The 16,167-nt window shown below is 44.0% G+C and overlaps 2 protein-coding genes across 2 annotated transcripts; both read right to left on the reverse strand.

Annotated features, from left to right (window-relative positions):
* LOC118566961 lies at positions 1 to 5,350 on the reverse strand. Its single transcript, XM_036150801.1, has 4 exons — positions 5,267 to 5,350; positions 4,405 to 5,107; positions 2,471 to 2,574; positions 1 to 432 (listed from the first exon to the last, which is right to left on the reverse strand). Exons 1-4 carry the CDS (start codon positions 5,296 to 5,298, stop codon positions 333 to 335), a joined length of 939 nt encoding a protein of 312 aa, XP_036006694.1. The 5' UTR covers positions 5,299 to 5,350; the 3' UTR covers positions 1 to 332.
* Positions 5,351 to 7,128: 1,778 nt separating this feature from the next.
* LOC105932929 (rho guanine nucleotide exchange factor 33) lies at positions 7,129 to 15,299 on the reverse strand. The gene is made up of 11 exons (XM_036150972.1): positions 15,268 to 15,299; positions 14,840 to 14,955; positions 14,600 to 14,644; positions 12,892 to 13,056; positions 12,681 to 12,781; positions 10,158 to 10,291; positions 9,191 to 9,311; positions 8,931 to 9,069; positions 8,749 to 8,853; positions 8,576 to 8,665; positions 7,129 to 7,411 (listed from the first exon to the last, which is right to left on the reverse strand). The coding sequence occupies exons 3-11, from the start codon at positions 14,639 to 14,641 to the stop codon at positions 7,229 to 7,231; spliced, it is 1,080 nt and encodes a 359-aa protein (XP_036006865.1). The 5' UTR covers positions 14,642 to 14,644; positions 14,840 to 14,955; positions 15,268 to 15,299; the 3' UTR covers positions 7,129 to 7,228.
* Between the last annotated feature and the right edge of the window lie 868 nt (positions 15,300 to 16,167).

Raw genomic sequence — 16,167 nt, forward strand, 5'->3', positions numbered from 1 at the left:
TCAGTAAAGCTGGAGCCTGTATTCCCTTTAGTTCCAGCCCCGTCCTGCCCCTCTGTGGATAAAAGTTGTTTTTTTAAGTTATTATTTTTATGTTGGCATTCTCTCTTACGTTAAGAGATGTTATACACCTCCATCGAGAGAAAAACGTTGATCTACAGCTACACTTTTCATAGCTTTAGCTTCCCTAAAGAACAAGAAACAAAAATGAACCAAATGTTGCATTTGGACCTTTTTTCTGCTTGAACATGAGTCCAGAAGTTAAAGTGGCTCTTTGGGGCGATTCATCCCACTTGTGCTGCGGTCATCGTGCGTCCAGGGAGGACTGCAGAAAGTCAAACTGTGCTGCAGGGTCCCTCGCTGTCCTCGCTGTCCCACAGTCCTCCCCCGCCCACCGCTGGCGCGTGGTTCCCTCGCTGCTGAGCCAGCACGGGTCTGAGGTGATAAAGCAACAAGTTAAGGGTTGCACACCCAACCGTTAGCATAGATTAAATAGGATGAAAAAAGTCCTACAACAGAGGATTTCAATGATGTAGCTGTTAGTGAAGCTCAGGGTGAAGGATTAAGCGGTAGCCTCTTATTATTCCATCGGGTTTTTGTGTAATACAGCAGCATGACGCCTCCACCGCCGTGCTTGACCGTTGGATCAATGTTCTCAGGTGTGAAAGCCTCACCTTGACTTCACTACAAATTCTTCCTGACACTGAACTTTTTCTTTCTTTCTTTTCCTCATCTGACCCATAAATTTAGCTTCAGAAAGCAACTGAATTGTCCATGTGGGCAAATTATAGTCAAGCTTTAAAATTTGGGTTATTCAGCAGCACTATTTTCTCAGTCAGGACCCTCTAAACGTAAAATGTGCTTTTGGGTAGACCAGGAGCCTGCAACCTTTACAGTCTAAAGAGGCATTTTGCCAACAGTCCACTTGAATTAAACTCTTTCAGAGCCGCAAATGTTGCCTGGCCTTTTGAACAAAGGCAAGTTATAATTTGTGATAAAGAGCTACTGTAGGAAATATGTTGTCATCGTTAAAGAAACGTCCTTTTATGTCTATTTTGAGGTTTAAAAAAAGAAGATAGATGGGATGTTATTTATTGGATCATTATGTAAAAAGAATCTTTGTTTCCAACATGATTTAAAATGAAATATGGCACTTTTAACATCATTCTGTTGTGAAAATTAAAAGCAATTATTCCAAAAAAACTGCTAAAACCTGCATTTATTATCATTATTACATTTAAATACCATAATAAAAACATAATTTGTAGCCACAGTTATTAAGAGCCACAGGTTGCAGAGCCCTGGGGTAGACGGAGACGCTGATGTCCAAGCAGTTTCCGGTTCACAACAGTTTTCAGTCTCAGTTGCTGATCCATCTAACCAATTATCTTTCTTAGAGGAGTTGGATCTCCTACCAGGACAGCGATCCCTGAAACTATTTTATTTTTATTTTATTTTATTTGTGTCCTGTCTGGCAATGTGGCAGTAAGAATTGTTGTCTTAATGGCGAAAAGAGCCGAGAAACAAAGTGGTTTTGGATCGCAAAGAGCAGGCTGGCAAAAGGCCGATGGAAGGCCCTAATTTCAACTGTACATAAAACTTGTCAAATACGATCAAAAAGCATGGTCAGAGCCAGGAAACACACCCTGGAATTCATCTAAAAATTAAATCTGTCACTATCTCATATTCATCAACTAAAAAATTTTTTAAACCTTTGAGCAGATGAAAAATTTATTTGGTCTCCCTAAGACACTTCTATAGATATTTACAAATTAGAACCTTTTGTGACGACGTGTAAAAACTGGGACCAAACTTAATGAACCCAGACCTATAAAATAAATGTTCTAGGTTTATGAAAAGGGAAACCATAAAGTAATTAGTAAATTCTATGATCTGTTTCTGTCTATGGATATGAATCCATAAATGTAAGGCAGAAACGGGAGACTGAAATGAAGGAGAAAAAGCAGAGGACACATGGGAGGACATATGGACTTTAAGACTTCAGAGCACAACCATGTCCTCGTTAATACGCTGATTTGCTTAAATACAGGCCCTCTTTGTACATTTTTGGTATAGCATACCGTTGTGATTAAGAATGTGGGGATTATCTTGTATCAGAGGGGGTTTTACTGTGTTTTTTTTTATTCACCTCATTTTGTTTTTATCTTCACCTTTTCTTTATTATTGCATTGTGATCATTGTTATAACTCGACTTTTTTTGGCGATTTATAATGTGGAATATATTTACCTGTGAGAGATAGAAAATGTAACTATGGAAAAGTGTCACTAAATGTTAGAAACAAATAAAAATCAAGTAAAAACATTTTTTAAAGAGGAATAGTAAAAATATGCATCCAGAATGACGGCAGAAGCCTTAAAAAGCGTGTTGTCAAGGTGCAGCCTCCATGGAAACGTTAGTGGTGGGATGCATGTATTGTTTCCATCATTTGTGTGTTAGAGAAAATTCAGGTACCTCAGGTTTTCCCTGCTGGGATTGACGGCGTGGACGTTGTGCCTCACTGGAGCTGGAACTGGGATGAATCCAGGTCTGTTGTCCCTTTCTGGAGCCGAATCGGCCTGCGTGCATAAAGTCATTTGGATTTAAAGGGAGACGAGGAACGTAAGCAGGAGAGCACGTTATGTCGAGATGCTTGGATGAAAACTATATCACCAGTAGAACTGATTTTTATTGCTTAACTGCATCTGGTTTGCAGAGATTCAGTTTTGCTTTTACATCTATTCACCACACGGGGGCGCCAAATTGAATCCCAATTTAGAAAGACCCAACTGAGCTTGCATGCATATTTTTGGACGGTGGGGAAAAGCACCAGAGAAGACACACCTGCAGAGGAAGATGATGCAAATCCCATGCAGCAACAACCAGTGCTGGGAGTTGATGAACCCAGAACCTTCTGGCTGCAAAACAACCGTGCAAGCCTGTGTTTCCCAGCCCACAACATACGGTGTCCCTTTAAATGACCCCGGTCCTCAGCTCTCACCGTTCAGAATGTCTGCCCCTGCTCCTGCACACCTAAATCAGAATTGCTTCCTCAGGATTAACCTGGCCAGCCAGATTGATAATGTGCATCACTCTAGTTCTGCACATTATGTTTGTGTGGGGAAACATCTAAAGTGTGCAGACCGGTGAGTTCAGAGGGCTGATGGTGGGCTTCAGAGCTTTTGCACAGCTAAAGTTAACCCAGTGTCCTCCTTTTATTCCAGGCCACAGGATTCTTTTGTAAATATTTGTACACCTTGAACTTTCCACATTTTGTCATATTATAACCACGGTTTTATGTGATAGGGCCAACAAAAAGTAGAGAATAATTGGAAACTTGAAGGTAACACTTGGTTTTTACTATGTTGGACAAATATCTGACGCAGAGGAATACATTTGCATCCAGTGTCCTTTACTTTGAGATCCATAAACAAAAACCTGAACAACTGAAAGGCTTCAGAAAGCCTCTCTGAGGAGAGACCCACAGCTCCCTGTGGGATAATGTGCCAACTGGACAGAAATTAGTGCTCCACTGCAAAGATCTGGCAAGAAGAACGACATCGTCCCACTTCCTGTTCGCTGCATGTCCTTTAGGGGACACAGCAAACATGTAGAAGAAGGTCCTCCAGATGAGGGAGACTTTTTTTTTTTTGCCTACATGGTGGAAAACAAACATTGCATGTCACTCTGAACACACACTCCCCATGTTGACACACGTTAGTGGCAGCATCATGCTGTGGGGAAGCTTTTCTACAGCAGGCACAGGGAAACTGGTCAGAATCCATGACAAGATGGATGGAGCTGAACACAACATGAGCTTGGAAAGAAAAACAAAACACTTGAGGCTGGGGGTGTAGGTTCCCCTTCCAGCGGGACAACGACCCTGAAATACAGCAGGAGCCAGACCGGAGCGGTTCTGATCAATGGGTGCTACTACTGAATGGCCCAGTCAAAGTCCAGAACTGAGTTTAAAATCTGTGACATGATTTATTTTTTTTTAAACCGATGTCCACAGACGCTCTCCGGCTAACCTCGGGGAGTTTGAGCGACACTTTCGGTATCTAGATGCGTGGAGCTGTTAAGAGTCGGACCCGCAGCAGCAAATGGCGGTACTATAATATTGCCTAGCATGCTTTTCAGATTGTTTTGTTGGTGGAAATTGTGAAAATCATGCAGCTTTTCCCCTCTAAAATAAACATAAAAAAAACAGTAAAAAGGTTCCTTTGCAAGGAACTGCACAGAAAGTGGTTCCACACAGCAAGGAGGAATTATGGGCCCCATGACAAAAGATCTAAATCATCCCAAAAGCTCATAGAAATATATAAAAATGTCTTTTTGGGGGCCCTTGGACTAGCCCTAACTGTTGCCCTCCATACGACGCCCCTGATCAGAGCCACACGGGTAGCTACCTGCTTCGATGGGTCGTCCCAGATGGGCCTGAAGGCACTTTTCAGATGTGGAGGAGGCGACCCTTTCCTCAGGCTCACCAGCCTCTTTCCAAAGGAGCTGATGAGACACGGCGTCGGTCCCTCCGCGTACGGCCCCGCAGGGCTCCTAAGAGGAGGATGAGGGGTGAATCTGGGAATCTGCCACCTCACACACACAGTCCTCCCTCTGGTCTCCCCCGTGGGCTGCTGCTCCTGCTGCTGGCGGCTGTACGACGGATTCAGCAGCACCGGCACCTGGCTGTCTTCCTCGTCGTCCCCGTCGTCCTCGTCTTCCCCGCTGTTGGTGTCCAGCGTCTCCCTGCGCAGGGTGCCGTCCGGGCTGCAGGAAGTGACGGAGGAGTAGTCGAAGGCGGAGGTGTCGTCGGGGTCCGTCTCGCAGCCGTCCAGGCTGCGGGACGCGCGCGGCGTCTCCGGGTCGTTGGTGGATTTCACCGTGGGGTGGCTGAAGGTGCCCTGACCCGAGTCGCTGTTCTCCCCCCATCCTGCGGCGTCTGCAGTGAGCAGGGAGCAGCAGGCGGGGCTACAGCGGTGGGCTGGCTGACCCTGGCTGGCCTGGTGGCTTCTGAAGGCCTTCCTCCTCACCGGGCTGCAGGACCAGCACTCCAGGCGCATCGAGTGACAGCCATCCACCCCGCCGGTGAGGGGGAGAGCCGGCTGGACGTCCCTGTGAGAGGGAGGCAGGAAGTCGCTTTGAAAAGACGTTCAACGGGGAAAACCTTCTATGATATTGGCCTAGCTTGTCAGAATCTCCCAGATTTAAAAAATAAAAACCATAAGATCTGGCCTCTTTTGGCCTTTTGCAGGTAATTGCTGTCTAACCTACCTCTGAGCAGCAGAGCTGCACTCCTCTCTCATCTGCTGGCCCCTTGTGCAGCAGTTCCCGGCGTACGCAGCGGCCTCACATGGCCCGCTGTCAGGATCCAAGTGGTTCAGCGTGGAAATATGAGAGGTAGTTCAAAATTTCAGTCAACAACATGAAGTCTAACGAGCGAAAAGCAGACTGTCACAGAACGGAAAGGCAGACATACGTCAGAGAATCAGCTGCATTTCGCAGGAAGAGACAAATTCAGGAAGGAAAACAGAAAGCGCCTTCCCAAAACCAGCGGCGCCTCCAGAAATCTTTCGTAGGGGTGGCCAAATGGGGCCATTTAAAAGCTTGGGGTGGCACACTGAAACTAAAAGCCATAATTTCAGGATTTTATTCTACTGTTGTAGTAACGCTGCCTGTAGAAAACTATTTTAAAGACTTAAGTAAACGCCTACTAACATCTTTTGTTTTATTGTTTGATTTTTAATGTTACTAATGATCTGATATGCATAGACCAATAACAGTACAGTAACATTTTGAGTTGAAAAACAATTCCTTGTTATTGCGTAATTATATTAGGAATTAGGTGTACATTTATTAATTTCTTGAAAAACGAAACAATTACTAGGGGAAAGTAGATACTGGCAGATAGAAATAAAAGCGCTATAGAAGGTCAAGAAGAGCGGCTGCCTTGCTGGCTGTGCATAATCGGATTAAATGCTAAACTGATGCTAAAATGCTACTACAATTTACACTGGCCAGTGGGGTGGCATGGGGGGGGCCATGGCCACCCCTGGCCACCCCCTGGTGACGCCACTGCCCAAAACACGCTCAGGCTGGAACGACCGTACCACAAATAACCTCAACGGATTTCACAAACGAGGATTTGGTGCCTGCGTCTAACCTTGGAAAAGCAACGATGCTCTGATTCCCACAGGGTGGAAATTATAGAACGGATTATAGTTGATCAAATGTGCCTCAGAGGTTTTAACCTATCCTTTTCGTAGCTGTGGACGAGCTCCTGACTAGTTGCTGCTAACTGAGGGCTCCTCCTGGAAGAACTGGTAGTATTAATTTAACTTTAATTTAATTGAACCCAGCCGTGATTCATAATCCACGCGTTTCTCAATTGAGTTGAGGTCAAACCCACCGGAGAAGTTTGATCTGTCCTTCCCAAATCGAGTTCTGAACTGTATTTGGGACACGTTGTCCCGTCGGAGCGCCCTGTTCCAACCATCTGACCCAGAGTGTCACCCTGAGGTGAAAGGAAACTGTTCAAGAACAATCCTGGAATCACTAAAGCTCAGGCCAAACCATGACCTGGAGGATACTCCTGTGGACGGTGAAGGTAGTTTAACATCACCGTGAACCGAGACGGTCCTGACTGAAAAATGAGACGCCCTGAAATTCAACTGAGATGTGCAGCTGTCCACACAAAGAAGCCGAATGTCTCATGCAAAAACCTGGTAGACGACAAATAGAGCGAGCTATTTGGTCTCAATGGTGAGTAAAACGCTGGTGGAGTCAAGGCGAGGCTTTCAGACCTGGGAGTGCACCAACTTTTAAGCATGCTTGTGGCAGTGTTAAGCTTTGGAGATGTCTTGCTGTGTTTAAATCCCTAATCCATGCCATTTATTCCTCTAAATGAAAAGTCCCATGCTGTTTTTTTTGCAAATCTCCAGTCAGAATGATCCCAGGACCTCGTTTGCCGGCCACAAAAAGCACCTGTGCTTTTGTGCAACTTGCTAAGAGTTGTAACCAAAGTGTACATATTTGAGCCTGCATTTCTAATTTTAAATCTGTGAGGGTTAAAGAAAATCCACAACAAATTCAGGCTTGTGCGCCCTGTTGTAGTTTCAAGAAATACGCCTTGGGATCATTCCTCCTTCGAAACAACCCAAAATGAAATCCATGCCATGATGTACGTCAGCTTTTCAACAGAGCAACAACATAAAAAAAAAAAAAAAAAAAAAATTCTTAATGTGCAAGCCCCTCTTCGGTTATGCTTTCTGACCTCTGTCCCGCTCCTTCGTCTTCCTCCCATCGAACATCCTCCTCCAAGATCACATGGCAACGGGACAAAACGCTGCGCAGAGCTCGCTCGGACCCCAGCAGGAGGCTGCAGTCAGGGTGATCCTTACCGGTCCACTGCAACAGGTTCTTCAACGGGGAAATAACAATAGGCAAACAAGTCAGTTGAGAGATATTTGTCATTTTATGCAACCCTGCAAACACTTTTTTGAAGCTCTCATCTGATCAAGCATGGCAGGCGTCTGAGTTCAGCCCCCTTTCCTCTCTTACCGCCCCGGGTAAACAACTCCAGAGCAATTCATTCATAGAATCTTACTAAGGGGTGGACCTGTTTCAGTTGAATTTGCATGTTGTCTAAGCCATTACAAGGCCTTTGTTTGGCAATGGTATAAAGCTTGGTACTCCACATTACTCCAGACTTTTTGAATTGAGAAAGCTTCCTGAAGAGGAAGCGAAACGTCTTCAACTACGAAAAACAACTCCAGTTGCTTTGTTTTTTTACTTTTTTTTGGAATAGAATCTGGTGAGTACAGCTGCCACACACTCTAAACCTGGTTTCTGTGGAACAGTGGCAAGAAAAAAAAGCCCCAGATGAAAGAGGGCAAGAAGTCCCATTTGCAGTTCACCTCAAGCCGCTTCAGAGGACACGGCAAACCTTAGAGTACTCTGCTCATGTCAGACCAGAAACCCCCAGTGGGTCGAGGCAGATGACCGTTCACACTGAATCTGGTTCTGCTGGAGGTTTTTCCTTCCCGTTAAAGGGGAGTTTTCCTCTCCACTGTCGCTTCATGCTTGCTCAGTATGAGGGATTGCTGCAAAGCCATGGACAATGCAGACAACTGTCCCTGTGGTTCTACGCTCTTTCAGGAGGAGTGAATGCTGCTTGTCAAGACTTCATGCAATCAACTGGTTTCCTTAGAGAGGAAACTTTTTTGACCATCAGTATAATCTGATCCAATCTGTATAATCTGATTGAATTTGACTTTGGAAAGTGCCTTGAGATGATATAAATAAAACCAACTTTTCAGGTCAGGATAAATTCAAAGTACTGACTGAATTAGAATCGCACATCACTCCCGCGGTAAAACTGGTGGTAGCATCAAGGTGCTGGGAGGGAGCTTCTCCACAAAGTGTTGACCCAAGGGGGGCTGAACAGAATAGCATGTCACGCTACAGTGTTGAAAACCATGCATCCGAGCAATTACACACATCGTTGTGTTGATATATTGCATAAAATCCCAATCAAATTGGTCCGAAGTTATCATCTACTCACTATGGCCGCCGTCAACTCACCTGGATGTGACTCAGGTAGCTGTGGATGCGGGCGACGGGAGCCAGCAGCAAAGAGAGCAGTTTTATTTCCTCTCTCTCCGTCTGGGCCCTCTGTGAAATGAGCAGAAAGCTGCAAACGTGCTCTGCTGACTGCGGCGTATCCCGGTGGAAGGTCGGCACGCTGCAACACGTACCTGCGCTCGGTGACTCCTGCCTTGCTCGTCCGGCCTGTTGAACTCGAGCGAGAGGAAGGATGCCAGGGTGGTGGTGTATCCGAGGTACATATCTGAAAAAGCTGTCTGGACGAGCAAAGCCAGAGTAAACATGGAGCGGCCTGAACCATGCCAGGGCGGAGTGAAAAGGGGGAAGCTCTCACGTCGTTTTGGCCGATGAGCTGCACCAGGATGTCTCCGACCAGAGATTTCCAGTGCTCAGCAGATAGCCTCTCCTGCAGGGTGTTCCTGAAGAGCACGTGTCGCTGCAGGAGCTCCTCCACGAAGCCCACGTACGTCTGACTGCATCACGAGAAAGAAAAAAAAACAAAAAAGTTCTCAGACTCCGGATCGTCCTGGTCGCCCGGATGCACCAGCTTTCACCCGAGTTTTTAACAGCATCTTCAGCTGAGGTAATGCTCACTATGGCTCCGCGGTCATCTGGTGAGCCGGGGGTGTTTTGTACTTGTCGCACAGCTGCTTCAGGGTGGACACATATTCCCACTCAGAGTGCAGGAGCTGCATGGCCACCTGATGTCGGGCATCTGCAGGATCACAAATACATGTTCTTCACTCAGATTTCTTAACGCTGAAATATTACTTTTTTTTTTTGTCACACAACAGTTTGGTTCCCTTCTGTGTTGTTTGCAGAGGATGAACTTGTGAACTCAGAAGGTGGTCAGAAGCTCCTTAAGGCTCCCCGGCCAGCAGAGGGCGCCGGAGAGCACTGGACTCACAGAAAACACATCTCAAAAGGCCAAATTTGTTGTTTACCCAGGTTTGTGAATAAAAAATATTTTCAGCTAATAATTCTTCTGTATATAAAAGGACTGACAAGCTATACGGATGAAAATCTTTATAGTTTACGTTAGCAGACATTATTTAATGTTGCTGTTTAACCGTTTCTGTTCATTGTGTCTTTACTGAGTTACTTGTTTCAAACTGTGACTGTAAATTAGTAAATGGCAATTATCGGTGGTTGCTTGTGAGCTCAGCCAATCAAACTGGCCCCTTCCTCACTTTACTACGTCTGCATTAAAACACTGTGTTGACAAAATGGTCGGAGTCGGAGTCATAACCTTGTCTGAAGAATTTGTTTACTGTGATTTTATAAAATAAATAATATCAAGTGAAAATCAGATCAAGTTAACTTACTATGTTCACCATGGATCAAAGGCTTTTTTAAGCACAAGATTATTGGTGCTGTGGACTTGTGCGTGTTGTGGGGCCTCAAATGTAATTCTACTTAAGGCTAAGTACAAACGTGCTCCGGCTCTGGTGGAACTGACGTTACAACAGGCTCATTATCCCATTGAGAAAACATTTCAAAGTTAAAACAATTGCCCCAATGGACCGGAGCCCTTAAGAACCTCTCGTGTGGGTGGGCTGACCTGTTCCTTCACTCAGCCCAGCTTTCAGACCCTGAAGGAAGCAGTGAAGGAGCAGTTTCCCTCTGGAGAGGCTGGCTGGTGGAGGGCCCGGACACTCGCACACACTCTGGTCACCGACCGGCTCTGCTGGAAGGCTGCAGAGCAACAGTAGACACACGGTGAGAGGTTTCTCAGCTAGTTTCACATGTTTTCCCATGACAACAGATGTCACACAGCTTTCATTGCTCCTTTGTTGTCCTTTAATTCGGTCTGATTAGGCTGAAAACTTTTCAAATTAAGAATTCCACCTCCAGTTTGTCTTACTTCTAAAAGTTTAATGGATGTTTTGTCCCTTTGGACGTTGAAAATCCAATCCAAAATGGTTATAATGCATGATAAGTACTACATTTTGATATTAGCTACATATATTTAATACTGAATACTTCCAAATATGTATGATATTCCCCAGAAAGTTATAATAATTAATTTCAGACACATTCCTCTTTTAACGTGGTTGATTTCTCACTGTGGTCTTGAGAAGATACTCTGTCAAGAGTAAGTCACAATCATTTCATGATAAAATTATTAATAGTTATTAATTTCATGATAAAGTTACTAACAGTTATTAATCTCATGATAAAGTTACTAACAGTTATTAATCTCATGATAACATTATTCCAGCTTTATTAAAGGGATAGTTCGGAATTCCTCAAGTGGGGTTCTGTCAAAAGTTGATGAGAAGCTAATATCTTACCAGTGGTAGACAAACTTTAGACTTTATGCAGTATGAGTGCAGATTAGTTGGTGCAGGAGGCCGAAGCTAGCGGCTAGCAGAAGGGGGGCCTAACCCAACACTCCAGTCTCAAAAACACCAATAGCGAATTATTAATTATGCTATGAACTTTTAAACTGTTATCATGTTTGCATTGGATGGTTATTTATGATAAGGAAAATTCTAATTTACACAGGAAACTTAAGTAGGAGGAGGTGTGCGACCAACGACCTTACTGGTGAAAAACGCACTCAAAGGAAAATGTAATTAAAGTGTTTCCAATCAGAGTATCTGTGTAACAGAAAATTAACACTAGCAAAAAGCATAAATATTATGGCAATTTAAAGCTAAGGCTACTTTATGCATTTTACACTGCTTTAAGTGGGACTCAATTTTCCACCGTCTTCAACAACTTTCTTTTCAATCTGGAGAGAAGATCCCTGATCGTGGGTCTAGGTCTAATATTAACCAATGTGACGCTGAAAGACGCTGAAGTCCATTCAACTCTCTTCAGACCGAAGATAAAACTAAATAATGTCCTTAGCGATGAACAATCGCCTTTTAGTAAACGTGATAGCATTCTTGTGAACCGCCACTGCAGTTTCTAGACTGGAGTTTTTTTTAAAGGTCCAATTTGGTCTTAACCCCTCCCTGACTGGCTGCTAACTTCAGCCTCCAGGACCAACCACACAGGTTTTTTTTATTTTTTATTTTTTATAGTAATTATTATGGCACCTTCCATAATAATTACTCACTGCAGATAAAATATCACCCAATTATTACTTTTAAATAGAGCCACAGTTCAAGAATCCGGAGTCTCCAACAAGTAGAACAATGTACCAAAAAGGAATGTGTTTAAACAAGATGAAAGATACGCAAAAAATAAGATGATCCCAGCAAAGTGGAACCGGTTGTGAGATGTTGGGTTCGGAGAGCTGCTGTTAAACGGTGCCTTTAATTTAAATTCACCGCTTCATGATGGGCCCTTCTCCGTGCTTCACACACCTCCCCTCCCTGAGCTTTCTAGAGTGTACGTTGTAAATAATGCCAGGACCGAGTACAGCCTGTATCCATAGATAGATTGGATTAGATTTCTGTAGTATACTGACAAAAGGGGGAACTAAATCTCATGTTTTGTTCTGTGGTAGTGGACTATAACCATAAAATCAGAAGCGTGCCCAAAATAGAAATGACATGCCTGTGTGGCAGTGTTGTAGTCAAGTCACTATGCCTCAAGTCCGAGTCCAGGTTCGAGTCTCCAGTGTTCAAGTCCGAGTCAAGTCCAAGTCATTAAAAAAAAATCAGAGTCAAGTCCACTACTCATCCGAGTCAAGTCACTATTGATCCAAGTCGAGTCCTTATTAATCAAGTCAAGTCCAAGTTCCGCACTAAAGTAAGCATAGCCTACATGTTTTTGCCTACTAAAAAAAAATCCACACTCCACCACATTGCACTAATAATTTAGATATTAAAATCATACACCAAATAATATTCTAATGACATATTAAAATTATAGCCTAATGATATATAAAAAAAGTCGAGTCTTTTTCTCAATTTCCGAGTCAGAATGATCTGAATGTAGGAGTCCGAGTCCAAGTTCGAGTCATCAGTGCTCAAGTCCAAGTCACGAGTCTCTAAATTTAGCTAATGACTCGGACTCGAGTTCGAGTCTCGGACTTGAGTACTACAACACTGCTGTGTGGATATCTGTTCTAAGCCAGAGTAAAAATGTCTGGTCTCTTATCTGTGCAGCTGCACGGTGGAGATTGTACCTTTCTCTCGGTTTGGACGTGGAGCTCTTTCCATCCGGCTCAGGCCCGCGTCTCTTGCTGTACAGCTGCACGATTTGACACCTCAGCACTCCGAGTTCTTCCTACGGGATGACACGTCTCCGTTTACCTTTTGTATTCCAGAGCCTGCGTGGCTTCACAGCCAAGCAGGGCTCCCTGTTGCTGTGAGTGGGACTGCCAGGCGCTGCCTCACCCTCAGCGCCTCCACCAGAGTCTCCAAGCGGAAAGCTTTCTTCTGACAGCTCCTCCTGTTCTCCTCCAGTTCCTCCCTCAGGTGCGAGTCTCCGTGCTGGATCTGACTGAGCTCCAGCAAGGCGCTGGTAAAGCCCGTTTTCAGCTCTGTGACCATGCATTGTAACTGGAGAGATTCACAGCAAACAGTCACATGACGTTGCCTCGCAAAAGTATTCACGCCCCTTGATCTTTTCCACAATGGCTTGTGTTCTAACCGCAAACTTTCAGTCATGTTTCTAAGATTTTAATGGTAAAAGACCAACTCAAAGTAGTTTCTAATACTGAAGGGAAAAGAAAATGATACACGGTTTTACTTTCCAGATAAAACTCTAATCCAAAGTAGTGTGCATATGTATTCAGATCCCTCTAAATAAAATCCATTGAAACCAACTGCCTTTAGAGTAATACAGGTTTAAGATCAATATCACACCTTAAAGGCTTGTTGCAGAACATCAGTGACCAAAGAGCCAAAGAGCCTTAAAGACCAATGAACACGGCAGACAGGTCAGGGATGAAGTTGTGAATATGTTTAAACCAGGGTTATATCTTAAAATTATATCTCAGGCTTTCAACATCTGGATGGAGCCCTGTTCCATCCACCGAAATGGGAAGACCTACTACGACATGGCCGTCCACTGAAAGCGAGAAGCAGCCAAGCTATCCATGGTGACGCTACAGGAGCTGCAGAGATCCGCGGCTCAGGTAGAGAAGCTGTTGACAGAGTCAGTCTTTGCAGATCAAGAAAGCCATAAGAAGCCCCGCTTGCAGTCTGCCACAAGTCATGTAGAGGACGTAGCATGTCTAAGAAGGGGGCTCCGGTCAGATCCAATCAATACTGGCCTTTCTGGACAACATGCAAAATGCGTGGTAGAAATCTAGCACATCGGCATGCACGCATCATCCCTGTGTTGAACCGTGGTAGCGGTAGCGTCATGATGGGGTGTTTTCCTTCAGTAAGGAATACTGAAGGAATACTGAAATACAGGATGATCCTGGAAGAAAACCAGCAAGATGCAGCAGTCCAGAACACCAGTGGTCCAACTCCAGTCCTCAAAGGTTGGTGTTCTGCAACTTTCTCCTCTTCAAACACCTTGACTCAGATATCAGCTAATCAGCAGAGCTCTGTAGAGAGCTGAACTTGGGGTGTGAGGGAGGGGACACATCTAAAGGACCGCCGACCCTCGAGGACTGGAATGTGAGACCACTGGTTTAGATTCAAGCATATCCATATGTTAAAATGGCCAAGACAGGAGTCCAGTTCTGAAAACAAGGAGTTGGGAGTCATTGTAAAAAAATAAAATAAAAAAAAAAGTCCAAAATTGAAGTCTGGTTGAGACGTACTCCAAAAGACTTGCAGCTGTGGTTAACGTTAAAGGTGGTTCTACAAAGGAGTTCACTCTGAGGGTGGAAAAAGTCTTTTTTTTTTTTTTTACTGAAATGTAAAAGATCAAAAACCATATTTAATTACTTTCCACATAATAATTTAAGCTCATTTTTATTTGTAAATCCCATAAAATGCACTGAATGTTGTGGCGTTAACTTGAAACTGAAGAAAAGTCGGACGGGAATTATTTGCTGTCGCTGCTAATGGTAAAATAATTGGAGGGAAGGATCTAACGTGTACCGTCACTTTTACTAAACCGAGCCTGCTGATGACAGAAATTTACCTTTGAGATTTCAGTGACGAGCTCTGCCTCTTGAGGCTTCATGACCTTTGCAGAGAGAGACACAAACAAGCCAGTTTGCAAACACTCAGAGACTAATGAGCACAGAGTGTGCCGCCCAGCCGATCCGTCTGTTTTCCCATGAGCCCGGAGGAAACCCTGCAATTATTCTTAAATCCCGTAGATTTCAAAAAGTGGATTCGGTGACTTTTTGCGCTTTGTGTACCTGTTTGTTTGTGTTACCTGTTCAGATGTTGCTCCTGCCAGCAGCCCCTCTGCTAAGGAAGTGCCGAGCCAGCCAAAAGAGCTCACCCCTGCAGGGGGGATTGCTGCAGGAGCCAAGATCCCTCCTTATGAGTCTGCTAACAGAAGGGCAGGCAGGGATCAGAAAAACAGAATTAAATAAGATGAAATGAAAAAGCCTATATTATATGCAAAAGCTTCCTAATTTAAATAGGGATTAAATTCAATTTAACCAAAAGCCTGTATGGTTTTAATTTATCAAACAGTATTTATTAGTATTCATATATTATAGCTTGCAATACTATTTAAATCTTAGAAAGATAGAAAAATCCAAATTATAACATCAATGCCATGCAAATATCCAGCTATCTATAACGAAAGCATAAAAAAAATAACTTGTGTTGGAAAAGGAACTGGAATACACTCACCTGACTTAATTTTCTTCTGTATCTCCATTCAGTTCAAAAAATCTGTATTCAGTCCCAGGATCTGTGGAAGTTCTGTTTCTCCTATCCCGTGGTAAAGCCTGCGACATGTTGTGTCATTTGCGGTGTTGAAACGCTTGTGTTGCTCTTTGTGCTGCTCCGTGTCCACAGCAGATCTCCTCCTGTGAGGAAGCAGACCTTGCCGATGCCTCAGAGGAAGGACTGTAACAGGATGCAAAGCACGCCGCAGATGAGTGGACTCTGGATAAATGGGGTTCCCCTTTAAATCATATTTTGACGTTTATTTTGTTGGCTGCAATTCTCAACAATACATTTCTTTTTTTTTTAAAGGTCTGCTAAATGGAATTGGAAACTACTTTTGGATGCATATTCACACCCCTAGTATTTTTCCACATGGTGTCACGTTATACTCACAAACGTCATTGTACTTTATTGGGATTTTATGTGACAGACCGACACTAGAAGAACGTAATTGTAATGTGGAAGTAAAGGGATGCAAGGTGTTTAACTGTTTCTGTTGATTAAAATCTGAGAGGTCTGAATTCTGAACACTTTTATTCAGCCCCCCCTGAGTCCGTTCTTTTGTAGTACCCCTCATTCATTGCAATCACAGCTGCAAGTCTGCCGAGGTACGCCTAGTCTCTGGCAGGTCTGCACATCTAGAGAGTGAAAAGTCCTTTTTAGTAAAATAGATCAAGCTCAGTCGGGGGTAATGGGGAAGTATCTAAAGAGCAACTTTCAAGTCTTGCCATAGATCCTGAATACAATTTAGATGTAGATGTTCAAAGCATGAGAAATGGCATAAACCCACTTTTAACTTCCCTGCAGCATTATGTCTGACCTGTCTGCTGTGCTTCCTGGTCGCCTTTATGCTGCTTCTTC

Source organism: Fundulus heteroclitus, chromosome 19 (assembly GCF_011125445.2).
Source record: "Fundulus heteroclitus isolate FHET01 chromosome 19, MU-UCD_Fhet_4.1, whole genome shotgun sequence".
NCBI lineage: Eukaryota > Metazoa > Chordata > Actinopteri > Cyprinodontiformes > Fundulidae > Fundulus > Fundulus heteroclitus.